Source organism: Cricetulus griseus, chromosome 5 (assembly GCF_003668045.3).
Source record: "Cricetulus griseus strain 17A/GY chromosome 5, alternate assembly CriGri-PICRH-1.0, whole genome shotgun sequence".
NCBI lineage: Eukaryota > Metazoa > Chordata > Mammalia > Rodentia > Cricetidae > Cricetulus > Cricetulus griseus.
The window spans coordinates 67111768-67131617 of record NC_048598.1 but is presented as its reverse complement, the minus strand read 5'-3'; the positions used below and the strand labels follow the sequence as shown (position 1 = coordinate 67131617).

At 45.4% G+C, this 19850-nt stretch overlaps 1 protein-coding gene across 2 annotated transcripts in view; it reads left to right on the top strand.

Annotated features, from left to right (window-relative positions):
• Nucleotides 1-19850, top strand: part of Ccdc93 (coiled-coil domain containing 93) — a 77021-nt gene that overhangs the window by 10193 nt on the left and 46978 nt on the right. For both annotated transcript variants that reach the window (XR_004770014.1, XM_027417785.2), the window contains exons 5-7: nucleotides 4744-4842; nucleotides 6895-6951; nucleotides 16346-16446. Coding sequence is in view for 1 of the 2 variants with exons in the window: in XM_027417785.2 (XP_027273586.1) it covers nucleotides 4744-4842; nucleotides 6895-6951; nucleotides 16346-16446 (257 nt within the window). In the remaining variant the exon portion in view is untranslated. The remainder of the gene's footprint in view (nucleotides 1-4743; nucleotides 4843-6894; nucleotides 6952-16345; nucleotides 16447-19850) is intronic.

Below are 19850 nucleotides of genomic sequence, written 5' to 3'. Positions count from 1 at the left end.
TCTTTGAATGTTCCCATCAAATGCTTTTGTTTTTCTTTTTTAGCTCTCTCTCTCTCTTTCTCTCTCTCTCTCTCTCTCTCTCTCTCTCTCTCTCTCTCTCTCTCTGTGTGTGTGTGTGTGTGTGTGTGTGTGTGTGTGTGTGTGTGTGTGTGTGTGTGTCAGTGCACATAGGTTTGTTAGTGCACCAGCATGGAATTGCTTATATGTAGGGGCATACAAGTGTTCATGTATGTGGGTATGCACACGTGTGCATGCATGTGAGTGCAAACCAGAGGACAATGTTGGGCATTGATCATTACATGTCTATTTGCCAAGTAGACTAGACCAGCTGGCTAAGACATGTCTTATTCTCCCATACTGGATCTGAGACTATGAAAGTAGATACTCTTTTCAAGTGCTAGGGGAGTCACGGTAGAGAGGTTCCCTTCATTATCTTTGACAATGGGAACTCGTGAACAGGTTCTCTGAGAGGCTCCTTGGATGCAGCCTTCTTTACCTTCTCTGCCAGATCACACTCTCTATGATCCAACAAAGAACATCTCCAAAGGTGTAATAGAAACAGACATGAAAGGTCAGAATCGGGGTCCAGTGATCCATCTACAAGGAGGTAGAGATGAACTGAGATGAGCACTGCATGGTTAGTTTCTTTTTTGTTGTTTGGTTGGGGTTTTGGTTTTTTGAGACAGGGTTTCTCTGTATAACAGCCCTGACTGTCCTGGAACTTACTCTGTATGTAGATCAGGCTGGCCTCAAACTCACGGAAATCTATCTGCCTCTGCCTCTGCCTTCCAAGTTCTGGGATTAAAGGCGTGCACCACCACACCTGGCTTCATGGTTAGTTCTCATCTTCAGATTGACACAAGTGAGAACCATGTTGGAAGGGAGTAGCACTGTACTGTGTGGATCAGCCTGCCTGTAGGTATATCTGCGAGAGATAATCTTGATTGCCGTACTTGGTGTGGGAAGACACAGCCTGAAGAAAACAGTACCTTTCCTGATTTGGGTCCCTGGACTCTTAAGAGTAGAGACAGCTAGCCAAACACTTGGCCTGCATGTATTCCTTTCTCTCTGTTCTTGACTGTGGCTGAGATGTGACTGTTTGCAGTTCCTGATTTGACTTCCTCACAGTGATGGACTTGCAGCCTGTAACTGTGAGATGAAAGAAACCTTTCCTCTCCTACACTGTTTTCTAGCACAGCAGCAGAAAGGAAACTAGGGCAGACACTGTGAGACCCAGGGCCATGGTACTTGGTGGGAATAGAGGAGGCTCCAGTACAACCTAATTCTATCTCTTCCTGCCCTGCTTATGATTTCAGGCAGTGTCTGCTGGTGGCAGGGTTGATGCTGTAGTGGAAATAAGTGAAAGTGCTAACAACAGAAGCGTTATTCCTGGGATATATACAGTATAGGGACATGTCCCATGATACATGTGCTGTGTAGCATGTTATATTCATGAAGCCAACTTAGTTTGGGCACCTGCTTCCTAGTCACATCGTTTACTTGTGCTGGCTCTCTTCTGAACAAGCACAGTTTGAGTCATTGAAATGATTCTGTAGGTAAGGCACTTGTAAAACCCTGAAGGCCTAAATGTGATTCCCAGAACCCACATAAAGATGGGAGAAGTGAAGTGACTCCACAGAGTTTTTCTCTGACCTCCACATGCGAGTCATGGCATATGGGTGTGCACCATGCACACAATTGAAAAAAAAAAAAACTATAGAATTTCCCCATTCCTACAGGAGTACCTTGCTATGGGCCATTTATCTAGGTGTCTAGGCAACTGAACCTGGCCAAGTATGCTGAGCGTGGTAAATCCCCACTGTCCCCAGATTGCTTTGAGGATTATAGGAGTGCTCTTTGAGGAGGGACTGTCAACTCTGATAAATGGTTCTGTCTTCCACTGTGCTCTTGAGTGATGGAACGAATTCATGAAGAGCAGGAAGGAGAAGTAGAGGCTCAGTGGATGCATTGTCCACAGGGTATGTGTGTCTGTGTGTCTATGTCTGTACCTGTGTGTGCATATTTGTGTTTGTGCACATGTTGCATGAACAAACTTTTCCTGGGGGGACATACACATATGTCTACTCACTCAGATAGGGAGCCCACAATAGATCAAAGTATGGTACCACCAAAGTCCTGGTGAACCAGTGAATTTAGTAGAGTTACTTACAGGAACATGGGTGAGGGGTTACTTCCAGGAGCACAAATGACTCAATATAGCTACCAACGCCCACCTGACTGCTCACAAAGCTGAGACCCTGGAGCACACTGCACAGCCACCTGCAGGCAGCTCAACAGGCGGAGATTGTCATTTCCAGATCTAAACCTCTTCCAGGCAGCTCCCCTGGTTTCTTCTTCTGGGCTGCTCCGATGGTTTCAGAGTCATATTTACAGCTCTGGTTGTCTGAGAGTCTTTGCCGCTTGCCTTCCTTCTCTCTGAGGGGGTTTCTCAGCCTTTATTGCTTACTCTGGCAAGGAGGGGCCTAGTGAATCTGGTCAACTTCAGGGAATTCCTGATGTTTACCTTCTTGTTTAAAGAGTTTTCCTGTAGGATGGAATGTTTCAATCCTGGAGGAAAATATTACACAATAGCATGTGTGTTTTAATTACAAGAGGTTTTTAAGTTGGAAACTAGGAAGAGCAGAGCCGGGAGCTTCCAGATACCAGCCTTATGGGACTAGGAACCACAATAAAAATCCATTTTATACATTCTTTTTCCACCTGAAACCATGTTGATATCTGTAACCCTTGCTGTAGCCAGAAACCCTGTAGAAGACATGATCTATGCTACCGCTGACTGTAAAGGGCTAGGAAGCTATTTTTGCAGTGGCATCAATGACTGCAAACTCACAGTTGAGAATGAGAGACAAAAATGCTTTGGTGACAGCTTTCCCCGCAAAGAAACAGTCCAGACAGGAAGCCATTGAAGAGAACTCTTAACAATTGTGATAGGGAAACTGAAGTGTAGCTCTTCACAGTTGATGATGTCTGGTGGGGACAGGGGTGGGGAAGGACTTAGTTTTCTTTAAGAGACTGGCCACTGCGAGTTTGACCATGCTCCAGTGAGTATATTGTTTTTGGGGAGGTCATAAGGGTGGGGTTATACCTGGGAGGTCTGGGAAGTGAATATGATTGGGGTGCATTATGTGAAATTTCCAAATAATCAATACAAGTGTTAATAGTAATGATGATGATGATGATGATGATGATGATGATGATGATGATGATGATGATAAAACATCTGTCCAGTTGCCTAACATGGAAAACCTCCCAGGTGTGACTCCCGGGTTTAGATTTTTGTAGCTGTAGATCATTGAGCAAAGTTATGTAGTGTCTCTGTGTAAGATTCCATAAACTCAGTACCGTCAATGTCACAAGGATTTGGAAAAAGTTCCATCCAATGATCCCAATGCCCCCAGCTCTGTACTCAGTACATATTTTTCTACCACTAAGGGTTTCTTTCATCTAACAGAAGAGGGGTTGTACGGAGTGTTCTCTGTGGTACTCTTTTTCACCTTTTGGCAAGCAAACAGAAAACAAAACATGTTGACATTAAGATTAGCCACTGAAGCTGGGCTATGGTGGCGCACGCCTTCAATCTCAGCACTCAGGAGGCAGAGGCAGAGGCAGAGGCAGAGGCAGGCGGGTCTCTGTGAGTTCCACTGCCTTGAGCTTCCAGTCTCCGCTAAGAGCTCTAACATTGTGAGTTGCTTTACTCATGCTGTAGCTCTTTGGTGTCTAGAATATTTAGGAACTGGGGCTGGAGAGATGGCTCAGCTCTTAAGAGCATTCGGTGTTCTTCCAGAGGACCAGAGTCAGTTCCCAGCACCCATGTCACACAGTTCACAACTTCTTTGGCCGTCCAGTGCCCTCTATTGGCTTCTGCAGACTCCCCCACTTATGTGCTCATCCTCCCCATGCACACATAGACATAGACATAGACATAGACATAGACATAGACATAGACATAGACATAGACATAGACATAGACATAGACATAGACATAGACATAGACAAAGTAAATCTTTAAAAACAAAAGAATATTGAGGGGTTGGAGAAATGCCCTGGCACTTAAGAGCATTGGCTGTTCTCCCAGAGGATCTAATCAATTCCCAGCACCCACATGACAGCCAGCAACCATCTGCAACTGTGGGTGCAGGAGATGGTGTACAGACATGCATGTGGGCAAAGCACCCATACATATAAAATACAAGGAGAGAGAGAGAGAGAGAGAGAGAGAGAGAGAGAGAGAGAGAGAGAGAGAGAGAGAGAGAAGTGAATATCAAGGAACCGAGAGCTGGGGATGGAGTTTGTTAATAGAGCTCGTACGTAGCAGGCAGTAAGCCCTGGATTCCACCCCTAGCAAGGCACAAGCAGGTGTGGCACTACATGCCTGTCATCCCAGCACTTGGGGGCATCCTCAACTACACAGTGAATTTGAGGTTAGCCTGGCTACATGAGACCCTGTCTCAACAATAAAAGAATGTCAAGCAACTGGGCCTCCTTCCCTTGACACATGACTGTAGCTTTCAAATGCTGCAGTTACTTACAGCTGGGCACCCAAGGTCACCAGGGCTTAGCTTCTTGGATGCCCAGCTAGCTGCTCTTCTAGTGGAACAGTGTGTGCTCATGATTTCTCCCCAGTTCTGGGGAGAAATGCCAATTTAAGTTCACAGGCTGAGCAGATTCGTTGCAGTAGGAGTCCATTCCTGTCACCTCACACTTTCTCACTTTCTTCTCCAGTGGCTGGTGAAGCGAGCTATAGAAACAAAGGAAGAAATGGGTGACTACATCCGCTCCTATTCTATATCCCAGTTCCAGAAGACCTACAGCCTCCCGGAGGTCAGTGCCATGCTCTACTTTCTTCTTATTTATTAGGTGTTTTTTGGTCCTGGTAGGTTCAATTTCTTTCCTTCCTTCCTTCCTTCCTTCCTTCCTTCCTTCCTTCCTTCCTTCTTTCCTTCCTTTCTTTCCTTCCAATTTTTGATTTATTTAATTTGGTGTGTGTGTGTGTGTTCGTGTGTGTTCGTGTGTGTGTGTGTTTATGCAAGTGCCTGAGGAAGCCAAAGAAGTCATATTCCCTGGAGCTAGAATCCTAGCTCCTGAACCACCTGGCATGCATGCTAGGGAGCTGACTTGTGTCCTCTGAGAGCATGACAGTTCTTAACCACTGAGCCACCTCTTCAGCTTGCTGGGGTTTTTTTTTCCCCTTTTAATCTTTAATTTGATACATGTACAAGGTATCTTGATCATATCAATTTCCAGCTCCTTCCTACCCACCCTGGCCAGTCTCTAACATGAGCCCTTCCCACATCCATGCCCCCCTCCCTTACTATTACTCCACTGGTTCAGTTAGTGTTGCTTGCTGGAATATTGACTGATCTTCTGCAGGTGGTCACAAATGCACTCAGCTCATGGGTGCATCAGCCATGTCACATATTTTACAGCTCTCCTTCCCAAGCCATGCACCAGTTGACATGCTTGTCTCTTTTAGGTCTGAGGACGCAACAGTCAAGTATTTTCAGTATCTTGGCTGGTCATAATTCTCGGTATTAACTCCCCACTGCGGAAGAAGCGTCTCTGGCCAATCTTGTGTGTGCCCTTCTTCCCTTGTTCTCTGCTGGTGTCAGTGCACTGAGAGAGTGCTGGGGTAGGATGAGTGTAGGTCCTTCTGCACCCCACCTGCCACTTGGCACCTCTGAACAATCTCATGCTTCATGAGAACTGCTCTCTAGATGGCATTGAGGATAAATCTCTAGAGTTGTGTTGTTCTCAAATTTAGTAGTTGACCCAGAACTTTTATTAAATTGCAAAGCTTGTGTGTATTATAAGCATTGTCATGTGTGTGGCGTCTGGTACCTCCCTCAGTCACTCTCCACCCCTCTTTTTTTTTCTGTTTTCTTTTCTCTCTTAATTTTTGAGATAGGTCTCTCCTGAACCTAGAGCTCATAGACTCATCTAGACCGACTGATCCTCCCCATGCCGGGGTCACAGATATATAGCTCCTGGTCTGACTTTTTTACCTGGGTTCTGGGGTGGATCCAGTTCAGGGCTTCATGCCTGTGGGACAGGTGCTTCACTGACTGAGCCACTGCCTCGGCCCACAATTCTGTGTTTGTAAAAAGCTTTTTAGGAGACTACATGTCTCCTAAACTACAGCACATTTCCTGTAGACACAGTTTGTACTAATTGTAACAGTAAGGTTACTAAGCACCAGCCAATGCTCTAGCACACTGCTGCCTTCCATCCTCATCCTGACAGCTGCTCCATCATGTGGGTGTTGGTGCCCTGTTTTGTAGATGGAAGAACTGAAGCTTAGAGTGTAGGTTCTTGCTGGAACATTCAGTGCTTTCAAGGATTGGGTGTTTGTCTGAATCACTACTCTCCATGTCCTCTCTTTCTCTGACTAACCGTAAACCTCTGTCTGCATTATTTGCAGAGGCCCTATCTTTTGGGGAGATATATCCCAATGTATAAGAAAATTGATTGCTGGGGAGATAGCTCCTTGCAAGTAGGAGGTACTGAATTTAATTCCTGAATGACATTGTAAAAGCTAGGTTGTAATACCAGCCCTGGGGAGGTGGAAACAGGCAGGTCCCTAGGACTCCCAGGCTTCCCAGCTTAGCTTACTTGGTCAGTTTCAGGACAGTGAGAGACTCTCTCCAAACAAAGAGTGGACAGCACCTGAGGAAGAGCAGCTCTGGTTGTCTTCTCCCCTCCACATGTATGCACACACATATGCACCTGTGCATGCATAGACACAGATTTTAAAAAGCAAATATGTACTAATTCATGCACAGCAGTGATGAGCAATTGTTTGATGAGGGAGAATTGTATGTCCAACTGCATTTAGTCTTCAGTAGAACTGGTTGATTCCTGTGTTCTGTCTTGCAGGATGATGACTTCATAAAGAGAAAAGACAAGGCCATCAAGACCATTATTGACCTCTCAGTAAGTCCCCTTGCCCATGTGCCTCTGTTCCAGTACTGCATAGTCTTCAGACACCTCCCATAGAAGTCACATGTCAGCTGTGGGGTGGTGATGGCACGCCTTTAATCCCAGCACTGGAGAGCAGAAGCAAGCAGATCTCTGAGTTCGAGGCCATCCTGGTCTACAGAGTGAGTTCCAGGACAGCCAGGGATATTACACGGAGAAATCCTGTCTCAAAAAACCAAAAGAAAAAAAATAAAAAGAATAAGTCACATGCCACCCAGAAGCTGGCAGCAAAGGATGTTTGTTAGTATCCCTGTCTGCTTTACACACTTAGCACCAGGACACAGGTACCCACTGGCATGCCCCAAGTCCTTAGCTCCAGTTTTAAGGGAGAACAATTAGAATGTAAAGAACCCCCTTCTTACACCAGTGGCAGGAGTAACAACAGCTAGAGAACAGATGAACTGGAGATGGTGAATGGAACTCACCGCCCCACCTCCATCCCCGTGATGGCTTTGGAAAGACAAAGTAGCTTTGAGCTTATTCAGGAGTGTCACCATATGTGGTGCATTTTGATCACTGGAGTCTTACACATGATCCATTCCCCAGGGGGGATGGCAAGCTTTGATAAGATGCTCTGAGCCAGAGTCAGACTGAAGCCTCTACTTGAGCTGAAGAGAACAGAGCCTCTATGCCCGGTGCACAGTTCTCTCTTCTAGAAGCAGCATACAGTGCACTGTGCATCTGGCTTATGACTTCATTGAGCCATAGCACATCTAACATTCTACTGGATCTCATTTGCAAGGATTAGACCATAGGTAAGAGGAGGAGCTCGGGTGTTAGTCCTCACCTTTCACCTTGTTTAAGATAGGGTATTTTTGTTGGTTTTTTGGCTGTGGACAGCAGCCCTGAGAATATCTGGTGATTCTCCTGCCTCCACGGTCTGTCTCCCTGTAGAAGAGCTAAGATTAAAGATTCTTAACTTGCTGGGCGATGGTGGCACACGCCTTTAATCCCAGCATTCGGGAGGCAGAGGTAGGCGGATCTCTGTGAGTTCAAGGCCAGCTTGGTCTGCAAAGTGATTCCAGGACAGCCAGGGCTATTATGTAGCGGGGGAGGGAGATGCTCAAATTATACATCTGGTCTTCTTCATAGCTTCTGGGGATGTACACTTGGTCCCTGTGCCTCAGTGACTGAGACAGGTGGATCTCTGTGAGATTAGCTGGGTCTTCAAATCAAGTTCCAGGACAGCCAGAGGTATTACACAGAGAAACCCTGTCTTGAAAAACCAGTAATAATAGTAACCCACTCAGATTAAATATCAAATGTGTGTTTAATGCAGATGACAGGATTGCTTGTAAAATTAGAAGTTAAGTTTGGCTTATATGGCTTTGTGAGTGGGCTAGGGAATGTTTTCAGAAAAATAATTCTGGACCTATGTTGTCTCAAAGTGATGACTCTGAAAAGAACAAGTCACTTGATGATAAAACACATGAGGAACTCAAGTGAAGCAAATCTGTGTCACTTCATCCTTCTTATTTGTTTGTAGGCTCCATTCCATTGTAGAAAGTGAGAGAAAATCCTTAAAGTTTTGTTTTCGAGGCCAAGTTTTACCATGTACCCCTTGATTTCCTTGAAATTATGACAGCCCTCCTGTCTCAACCTCCCAAGTGCCAGGATTACGGGTGTGCAGCGCCATAACCAGCTTAGTTGCACAATTTGGTACAGTCATGGAGCCTGGAGGTGGCACCTGGGCTGGACCCATGAGAAGAAGGTAGGGTCTGTAGGAGAGCTCTGCCCATGGAAAAGACAGACACAGGATGAGATTTGGGCTGTGTTTGGAGAAGCATGCACAAATGAGTACTGTCTGTCTGTTTGTCTGTCTCAGTGCTCTGTCACTGAGTGTCTAGGGGCTTTGATCTGTCTGCCTGTCTCAGAGTCTCTGTCACTTAGTATCCAGGAGCTTTGATCTTGTCTGTCTGTCTGTCTGTCTGTCTGTCTGTCTGTCTCAGTCTCCATCATTTAGTATCCAGAGACTCCGATCTGTCTGTCTATCTCAGAGTCTCCGTCACTTAGTATCCAGGGACTTTGATTTGTTTATTGTTTTATTAATGTGAAAAATTAGAAGGAGGGTGGTTGTAAGTTATAGCTGTTTTCTTGTGGGGTAGGGTGTGAGCATGTGGGGTGCCCTGGTGGGTGGGAAGCAATTTACTTACAGCTCCTAGACTGCAGGGTGTCTGTGAGAGATGCTGTGATGGTCAGCTTTGAGTGTCCCAATCTAGAATCACCTAGGAAGACAGTCTCAATGAGGGATGGTCTCAAACAGGTTGGCCTATGGGGACATTGTCTAACTATTAATTAACGGGGGAAGTCCCAGCCACTGTGAGCAATACCGTTCTGTAGATGGGCTTCTGGACTATGCAGAAGTGGAGACATTGAGCTGAGGGCCTGCAAGCAAGACAGATGCATTATGCATTCTGTCTGCTCTGATAGTGGAGGTGGTGTGGCCAGCTGTCCCACACCTGCCTCGACTTCCCTGCTGTGTAGACTGCAACCCAGAATTAGGAACTTCATAATCCCTCCCTTCTCTAAGTTCTTTTTTCTCAGCGTATTTTATCACAGCAACAGGAAGGGAACTAGAATGGTTATGCTAGGCTGCGAGAATGAGTGATTTATGGTCAGTGGAGGCAGCTTCCCCCTTGAGCAGGATGTGTTGTGACTCACTGGAGTCTTCCAGTGTAGAACACAAGATTGGTAGTGGCGATTTACTTCTCTGGATTTCAATAAAGAAATTGTCCCTGGAAACTGTGAGAGCAGCGATCAGAGGTTTGACACTTCAGTGGTGGGTGGTGTTCTCCCTGCCCTGCCATTTCAGATGTGGGCTCCGGGATGTCACCGTGACAGATGAAAGCAGCCGTAACCATCCCTGCGAGGAAAGCTGCCACCTGACACATAGTTTTAAGGGTCATCTTAACTTTTTAATGCCATTTACGTGTCCTTATCACTTGCCAAGGCAAAATGTCAGAGCTGGTGAGGAGAGATGATCAGAGTGAGGGAGGAAAAGGACCTGAAGAACCCATTCAGTGTCACACCGTACCTATCATTTAATGCCTTGTTAGCTATGGGCAGGTTGTTCAAACTCAGTACCAGGGAGGTGGCTCTGTGGTAAGGACACTTACTAAGCTAACGACCCAAATTTGATTCCCATCTCCTATCCCTGATGGAAGGAAAGAACTGACCCCCACGGGTTGTCCTCTGACCTTTGCATGTGCACTATGGCATCCATGTGCACCCTCCCCCAGCCATGCAGTAAGATAAATAGTGTAATAAAAATGTAAACTCTGCAGGCTTTGGCTATAAACAGAGAACAAGAATGGTGGGCAGTGCTTATGGAGTAGCCAGTACTGGACTGGCTTGCACTTATAGCAAAACAGAATGATTGGGAACATAGTTCAATGGGAAAAATATTCCCTGAATGCACATGAAAAAGCCCAGCATACGCCGGGCGTTGGTGGCGCACCCCTTTAATCCCAGTACTCGGGAGGCAGAGACAGGCGGATCTCTGTGAGTTCGAGGCCAGCCTGGTCTCCAGAGTGAGTGCCAGGATAGGCTCCAAAGCTACACAGAGAAACCCTGTCTCGAAAAACCAAAAAAAAAAAAGAGAGAGAGAGAGAAAGAGGAAGGAAGGAAGGAAGGAAGGAAGGAAGGAAGGAAGGAAGGAAGGAAGGAAGGAAGGACGGAAGAAAAAGCCCGGCATAGTGATATGAACTTGACATCCAGGAAGGAGATAGGACAGTAGGATCCCTGGGACATGCTGGCAGACAGCTTCGCAAAATCAGTGAGTTTTGGTAAAAGTGAGAGACCCTGTCTCATAAAACCTCCCACAAAGGGGCTGGAGAGATGGTTCAGTGCTTAAGAGCACTGACTGTTCTTCCAGAGGACCTGGCTGAGTTCAGTTCCCAGCACCCACATGGCAGCTCACAACTGTGTGATTCCAGTTCCAGGGGACCCAACACCCATGGCAAAACACCACTGTACATTAAATAAATTAAAAAAGGAAAAAACAGACTCAAAACCTTCCACTAGTTGTCCTCTGACCTCCACACCCATGCTGTGGCATGTGTCTGCGTGTGGGTGTACACACACACACACACACACACACACACACACACACACACACACACACACACACACACACACACACACACACTAAGCAAACAAATACAATGTAATTAAAAGCAACAAAACAAGGCAGAAAACTACTGAGAAGGACTCCCATGGATGCACTGTAGCCTCCACAGTCATGTGCACCCCCAAACAAACACATGTACAAAAGGAAAAAATAATAAGTTGATTCTGTATAAATGTTTTTAAATGTTTTGTCTTCTTTATTATGTATGTATACATGTGTAGAATGGGGTACTGCTTCCACCATGTGGGTCTCAGTGATTAAACCACAGTCATAAGGCTTAGCAGTAAGGACTCTTTTGTGCTGAGCCATGTGGCTGGCCCTATGGCACTTTTTAAAAAAGTGAACACAGTCATATGTCAAACAGTATCATTTGTTGCTCTCAGACTTGAAATTGACACAATCATTTTAACAATGAATGAGACACTGGGTATGTCCTGTGAAATTTACTAGTTTACCCTCATTTTACAGCTAAGATACTAGCTGAGGCCTGTTGAAGGAGAGAGCTGCCTTTCTCACCATCACAGAGGCGATTAGTGGCAGAGATGGGGAAAGATGCCCATCACTCTGAAGACTGATTTAGCAGTAGCTCTTTACAGTTGGCTTGTAATAGCTGGTGTTAGGTCTTTTATTGCTCAAGCAAACCATGTCTCAGCTATAGATTGTGCAACGAGTCTTGTGTGAGGACCTGCTAGGGAGGCGGCCAATGGAGTGACTAGTACATGCAAGTTAGTAGAAAAGCCTTGAGATTAGAAGCCAAGATATCTGAGGCCTAGTGCTATCCTAGACTAATGATGTACTACTCTTAATGTTACTGTAGGCTAATGTTAACTTGGGCTAATGCCATCCTAGGCTAATGTTATCCTAATGATGTCTAGGAGAATGCTATCCTAGGAGCTTAGACAAATTATTTCATTTGTTGGGGTTTGTTTTGTTTTGTTGCTGAGACAGGGTCTCATGTACCCTCAACTGCCCTTGGCATCTCTATGTAGCTGAGGATGACACTGAACTTCTGATCTGCTTCCGCTATCTCAAGAGTGCTCAGTTATAGGCATGTTCTACCATACCCCACTTATGCAGTTCTGAGGATGGAACCTAGGGCCTCTTGAATCCTAGGCAAGGACTCTATCGACTGAGCTGCATCTCTAGTCCACGCTTCTTTAGTATTAAATTGAAAATAATGCTGTATGCTCTGCCTCATAATGGTGTCAGAGTGCCAAAGGTAAGATGCATATAAAGAGACATTTTTAAAGAGTACACAGAGCCAGCCTGCTGCTGCACACCAGGAGGTCCCCTTGGCTCTGTGCTTCCCCATGCTATTGTTTTGAAGTCTTTTTCTTAGAAGAATCCAATTTCCTGTCTTGAGTCATTGGCTCTCTCAATGGTAACTGAGGAGAATAGCAGTTAGGTTCAATTATTCAGCGCTATTATAACAGGAGAGCTTGGTGGAAATTAAATTACATGTAGTCACAGTGTCAGGAGTTCATTCTAGTTTTCATTTCTCTGTAAGTCTGCTTTGTGTTATTTATAGTTCGCTATTTGTGTAGACACTGGGGGTGAAGTAGGGCTGTTTGTGGTAGAACTTTATGAGAACAGCCCTCAAGCATCATGCTGGATATTTTCTGCCAAAAGATGTGAGATGGGCCAGTGAGATGGCTTAGTGGGTAAAGGGGCTTGCTGCCAAACCTGATTTCCATCCCTATAGAGAGAACCAGCTCCCACAAGATGACCTCTGTCTTTTACATGCACAAGCGTGAGCACACATATAATAAATGCATGCTTTAAAAATTGAGAATATGTGTGGGCCACAGATGGCACTCAAAACGGTCCATAAAGAAATGTAAACTAAGGCTCGGTAAATGGGATTGTCTCCAGGGAACAGTTCTAACCGGAGCAAAGTGCTACTTTAAAAGGGTCTGTCAAAGGGCTGGCCATGGGCTCTGCTAGGGATGAGCACATACTGGCACAGTGTCCACCAGTCCACATACAGAGCCTAAGGTATGTTTTCCTGAGCGATTGCTGACTGCCACCTTAGCAGTCAGGAAGGACATTTATTGGGGGTAAAATGACAAGTGACGCCATGAGAAGGAGGAGACTAGTGGTTATTGAACATGTACTGTTCATGTTCACACATGTTGTTCACATATCATGCCACCACACATCTTGTTCAAGACAGATAGACGTCACGTATATGCACATGTAAATATATGTGCACATTCAACCAGAATGTATGCCTTATAAAATAGATATGTATTTATTATATTGTATGTCTATAACTAAAAACTCTAGCCTGTAGTCCCACGAAGGCTGAAGCAAGAAGATTTCTTAAGACAAGGTGTTTGAGGCCAGCCTTTGTCATAAAGCAGGGGAGGGACTTCTAGTAATTTTTAAAGTCAGCAAAATGGCACAGGGCATTTTAGTTTTCTTAAGCTTTTTGTTATTTAAGTTCCAGACACTTTTACTTTTATTTACAGGTGTGGCCCTCTGGGGGTTTGTTACTTTGACAAAATACCTCAACAGAAAGTAACTTGGGCCAAAAAGGGTTTGTTTTGGTTTACAGTTGCAGAGGGATGGAGTCCATCGTGGTGGGGAGTCACAGTAGCCAGGAAGCAGAATGGTCACATTTCATCCACACACAGGAAACAGAGAGAGAACAGGAACTGGGGCCAACCTCAAAGTCACCCTAGTCACATACTTCTTCCTTCAAGTCCCCATAGTCTTCCCAAACGGCTCAGCTGTGGCCATGTGTTCAAACCCACGAGCCTGTGGGGGACAGTTTACATTCAGACCACGATTTTGCTTTTCCAGTGCTAGATTCGGAAAGAACTGAAGTCTCCTCTGCTGTGTGGAGACCCTTTAGGATGCTTGGTTGGCCTGCATGTCTGATAGTCTTCTAGTGTGAGGCTGGGGTCATGGGAGGGTCGGCCACTTGATGACTGTTCACTTGAAAAGCTGTGTTTGATGACAAAGGAGACACAAACCCTTTCTTTCTTTCTTTCTTTCTTTCTTTCTTTCTTTATTTATTTATTTATTTTTAGTTTTTAAATTTAAATTAGAAACAAGCTTGTTTTACATGTCAATCCCAGTTCCCTCTCCCTCCCCTCCTCCCCTGCCCCCCAGTAACCCCTTATCCCATCCCCTTTCTGCTCCTCAGGGAGGGTGAGGCCTTCCATGGGGGATCTTCAAAGTCTGTCATACCATTTGGGTCAGGGCCTAGGCCCTCCCCTGTGTGTCTAAGCTCAGAGAGTATCCCTCTATGTGGAATGGGCTCCCAAAGTCCATTCTTTTGCTAGGGATAAATACTGATCTACTACCAGAGGCCCTATAGATTGCCAAGGCCTCCTCACTGACATCCACGCTCAGGGGGTCTAGAACAGTCCTATGCTGGTTTCCCAGCTTTCAGTCTGTGGTCCATGAGCTCCCCCTTGTTCAGGTCAGCTGTTTCTGTGTGTACCCTTTATTTCAAAGCAAGACAATATCATAAAGACATTGCTCTTCGAAGTCATTTAGAAATTTGGTGTGATTATAATAAAACAGAGTTTGCATAACAAACTTAACAGGCTGATACTAGAATAAGATAAAACAAAATGGTGACGGCCATAAACATAAAACAGAAGGCACTGAAGAGATGCGTTCTGTGGAGTCCTATGCCTGCGCAAGCTGGGGCATGGGTGGGTGGTCCATAGATCAGAAGTCCAGACTCTCTGCTGGATAGCACTGGGATCCTTCATTTTCTATTCAAAAAATATGGCTTCCTTCCTTTCACTGCACCAATTTTTTTTTTTTTTTTCAAGACAGGGTTTCTCTGTGTAGCTTTGGAGCCTATCCTGGCACTCGCTTTGGAGACCAGGCTGGCCTCAAATTCACAGAGATCCCCCTGCCTCTGGGATTAAAGGCATGCACCACTAATACCTGGCTCCAAAAATATTTTTAAGGTTAAACATAAACTATAATACGAATATACTTGGTGAAGATAACATAATGAGGTGTTTTGTTTCTGTGTTTGCTTGTTTTAAATTGTCCCTTGCTTAAGAAGTAAGCTACATGCTGTAGTTTCCTTTCTGTAGTCACAGTAAAACATTGAGGGAGTTTATTTGAGGCCACCACTCCAGGTTGCATTCAGGGGGTCAAGGCAGGAGCTTACAGCAACTTGTCACATCTAGTCAGCGAAGAGAGAATGGGTTCATGTAGCTTAGTCCTCAGTAGCCTTCTCTGCTCATGGAACTCTGCATAGCTGAACCAAGGTTTCTCAAGATAGTCCTCATGGTCTCAACCACAGACTGAACTGATCTAGACAGTTCTTTATTGAGTGTCTCTTCCCATGAGATTCTAGAGTGTGTCCCATTGACAATTAAAACTAACAGTCACAATATAAAATGTGGAATTAAGGAAACATTGCTAAAATGACCTTAGCTCGGTCCCTCAGCACCCAAGTACAAAAGCCAGGTATGTCAGGCAGCACAAGTTAGTAACAGCACTCTGCAGCTGAAGGCAGGAGGGTCAGAAGTTCAAGGCCGTCCTCAGCTACATAAGGAAGAAAAAAAGAACACCAGAACAAAGGCGGGTCGTGTCTGTGAGCTTCCTCCCTGACGGCAGGACCTTTCTTTATGAGGCTTATAGTGGGGACCTTTCTCTTTCTCAGCTCCTGCGGCTTGTAGTTGTCAACTGGCAGGGGTGGAGGCAGCTCCTTCATAGCCTGTCACCTGAGATTTCTGAAACCTTGTGCTCTAGTTTCCTTTCTGTTACTGGGATAAAACACCCTGACAAGAAAACAAATTAGGAGAGAAAGGGTGTATTTGGCTTGAACTTCCCGGTTACAGCCCATTATTGTGGTGCACTCTGCAGGAACTGAAGGCAGCCAGTCACAGCCCAGTCAAGAGCAGAGAGAGTGAATGCTGTCGTTTTCTTACACAGTCCAGGGCCCAACCTCAGGGACCAGTGCCACCCACTGTCAGGCTCAGTCTTCCCACGTAGATTAAGGCAATCCAGACAACCCCCACAGACATCTCCACAGGCCAGCCTGACCTAGACTCTTCCCAGATTGCGTCAAGTTGAAAATTAGATTTGTCACACCTAGACTGTCTGTGTCTGAGGCTCCTGATGTGAGCTAAAACCAGGTGCCCCATTCTGTTGTAAAAGTCTACTCGCCCAGATCACTGGAAGCACCCAGCCACAGTCCAGGGGAGCCTCTCATGCCATGCCTTGCCTTCCTCATCCCCTCAGGACACCTACAAGCCCCGTCGCAAGTACAGACGGCAGCAGGGAGCAGAGGAGCTGCTGGACGAGGAGTCCCGAGTCCACTCCACGCTTTTGGAATATGGCAGGTACGGAGCAGGCACTGGTCAGCACCTATTCCATAACAACATTTCAAAGTGAAGCTGGGGCTGGAGCCATCACTTAGTCAGGAGTGCTTGCCTTGCAGTGTGAGGAACTGAGTCCAGTCCCCAGAACCATGTAAGAAAGCCCAGAGTGGAGGCACACACTTGTCATCCTAGTGCTGGGAAGGTGGGGACAGGGAGATGCTGGAGCTCTCTGATCAGCCAGCCTAAACTAAGCCTAGTGGTGATTGTCAAATCAAGGCGAGAACCTGCCTTGAAAACCATGTCCTGAGGAACAAGGCTGATCCCTGGCTTCCACGTCCTGTACTATCAAACACACCAAATAAATATACAGGCTTTTTGAGTTTTTGTGTCAGCTTACTAGCCCTCTCCCATCCCCAGGATGCTTTTCCTTCCTTAGTAAACTGTATTTTGGCGGGGGGGGGGGGGGGGGGGGGGGGGGGGGAGCTAGCTAACGATTCCTTTCTTTTGAATTAAAATTGGATAGCTGCTGGAGTGATGATGTGATATGAGATGATTTGTAGCCTGTAAGGTTTAGATATCTTTATTTGGATAAATACCAGCCAAACGCAAGCCAGAGCCTGCCAGGGGCAGTAAGGCAGGGAGGCCAGAGAGAAGGGGCTCCCATGTGCCTTGCAGCCCCTTAAAACCCTATCCTGACCTTATCTTGATCACTCCCTGACAGTTGTGGTCAGGTATACTTGTTGCCAGCTTCTAGCAGGTGTGGCTTACACGGTTAGTCTGAGCATTTGGGAGACTAAGGCAGGCAGATCTCAGTGAATTTGACACCAGCTTGTTACACACACACACACACACACACACACACACACACACACACACAGAGAGAGAGAGAGAGAGAGAGAGAGAGAGAGACAGACACACACACACACACACACACACACACACACACACACACACACACACACACACACAGTAGTTTCTGCCTGATGAGTTTTCTCTTTGCAGCTACGACTTCCAGGTCAAAGTTTGTGTTTCTGTGTCCAGCCTGTCTAGTTCTCTGGAAATGTGGGTGTTGCTGTGCATAGACTCTGACCTCCTTAGGGATTTGGTGGTGCTGAGGCCAGGACATGAGTGTATTTCCTGGCCCTCCCTTTAAATACAGTCCACAGAGCACCTGCAGCAGTCTCCTTGGGCCCTATGGAAATCCTATTGGTTTGGGGCAAAGATTGCTCTGACTAGAAAAATGAAAACCTTACTAGTAAGCTTTATTACTTCTTAAAATTATTTTGTCCTTAGAAAGCGTTTTACTTTTATAACCTCACTTGTTTTAAAAACATGCAAAGACGTGCTTCCCTTTGAATGCTTTGCTCAACATTGGATATTAACCTTTCCTTATGTCCTACATTCTCTGCCCAGGGTGACCAGTTCCTTGATGTGAGTATGTGCCTTGTGCTTCCTGCCTTTGTGTGGGGAGAGTGTCCCTTCCTTTGTTGTGTGGCTGATGCTAACTAACTCTTTCTCACTAGCATCTCCCTGAGTGTCTCATGGCACTTTCCTCTGGGAAACAGTGATAAACAAGAAGAAATTAGGCTTTTCAAGGAAAGTCAGTACTTATTAGTGTGTGTGTGTGTGTGTGTGTGTGTGTGTGTGTGTGTGTAGAGATCAGATGACAACTTTCAGGAGTCAGTTCTCTCCTTCTACCTTTATGTGGGCCCTAGGAATCGAACTGGTATCTTCAGGCTTGCATGACAAGTGCCTTTAACTACTGAGCCATCTCACCTGCCTCTCATGGTGTGTTGTTCAGTTTTGTTTATTTGCTTGTTTTGAGATGATTGTCTGAGGTCAAGTCTCTTTCCTTCTCACAATTGAAACTAGTGTGTTTCAAAAAGACGCTAAGATCATTCTGGTCCAAGCCCTGTGTGATGAGCCCAGCTCATCATTTGCTGCTGAGAACTGAGTATGTTTTCCAATTCAGAGACCATTCAGACTAGGGACATAATTTTGAGATGGGACAGGTACTGTACAAAATTAAAATGTGTGGCCCCTTGTTAAAAATGATTTATGAAGGCCTGGAGAGATGGCTCATTAGGTAAAGTGCTCGATTTACCATCATGAGGAACAAAGTTCAGTCACCAGAAACCACAGTAAAAAGCTGCATGTGGTAACATCACTTGTAATTTCAGAGCTAGAAAGGTGAAGGCAGAAACATCCCTGGGGCTCACTGCTGCCAGCCTAGGCTAATGGGTGAGTCCCAGCCAATGAAAGAGTCTGTCTTAAAAGTGAGGTGGACAGACACACACATGCACTCTCAAATAATAAAGGGATGTAATGAATATATATATATATATACATACATACATACATACATACAGGTGGAAAGAGTAGGCGGGCACCGGGGTTATAGAGACTTGGAAAACTCATAGCAATACGTCTTGGAAGTTATCTGATGACTCAGCATTTTGGTTGGTGAAAAATTAGGTGCTTTTTTGGTTTTTTTTAAGTAGTTTATCCTTGAGTCAAATATAAGTTACCAAGGTCCAGGAACAGGGATTCAGGTTGCCCAAAATAGCATATTCCTACATGGAAATAGTTTCCTGAAACTCTAGAGAACAAAAGGCTTTTTTTTTTTTTTTCAAGTATATCAGGGAGGTGTGTTAACTAAGGAGATATGTGCTGTGGGACAGGGATCCTGTCTGGTGACACTCTTAGCTGTAGAGTTTGCAGAAGCAGGAGGCATAATAAAGTCATTCCAAAAGTTTGTATTAGATTAGAGGTGGACAGTGGATAACTACTAATAGGGTTAAGGCTAGCCCCAAAACAGTGTGGTTTTGCATCTACAACATTCCAGCTCTCCACAACTCTGAAGTTGTAGTCCTTCTGCCTTTTTTTTTTTTAACTCTGAAGTAGCTTTTTCCTGTTAATTTGGCAATACTGATGAGGCTGCAGAGGTCACCGTAATGCCCTTTACAGGACGGTGTGCAGACCCCAAGTTCAGCCTTAGATTAAATCTGCTATACTTTGGGACATTGCCCAGCAATGTCCTTTTTAGTCTTTTCTAGTTCTATACCAGCCTGTTGCAAAGTTGGGCAATGCAATGACATTTTACTTTCTTCTCTTTCTTTCATTTGTATTTTTTTCATTCAACAAACATTAGACCTTCTAACTGTAAAAGCAGCAGCATCCCCCAGGAGAAGGGTGTAGACTTGCACTCAGGTGATTGGTCATAGGTGCCATCGTGGGGACATGCATAGGCCCAGATGGACAGGTGTTGGCTATGTGAATATACACTGTGCAGGTGCAATCTTTGCAGACATACTTTGGAGCCAAGAGCAGGTGAAGGGAGTTTGGTCGGGCTGTGTAATGCTTTGTGTGGGCGGTAGATGGAGCAAGAGCTGCCTGTATGAAACTGAACAGGGCCTTGGAGGAAG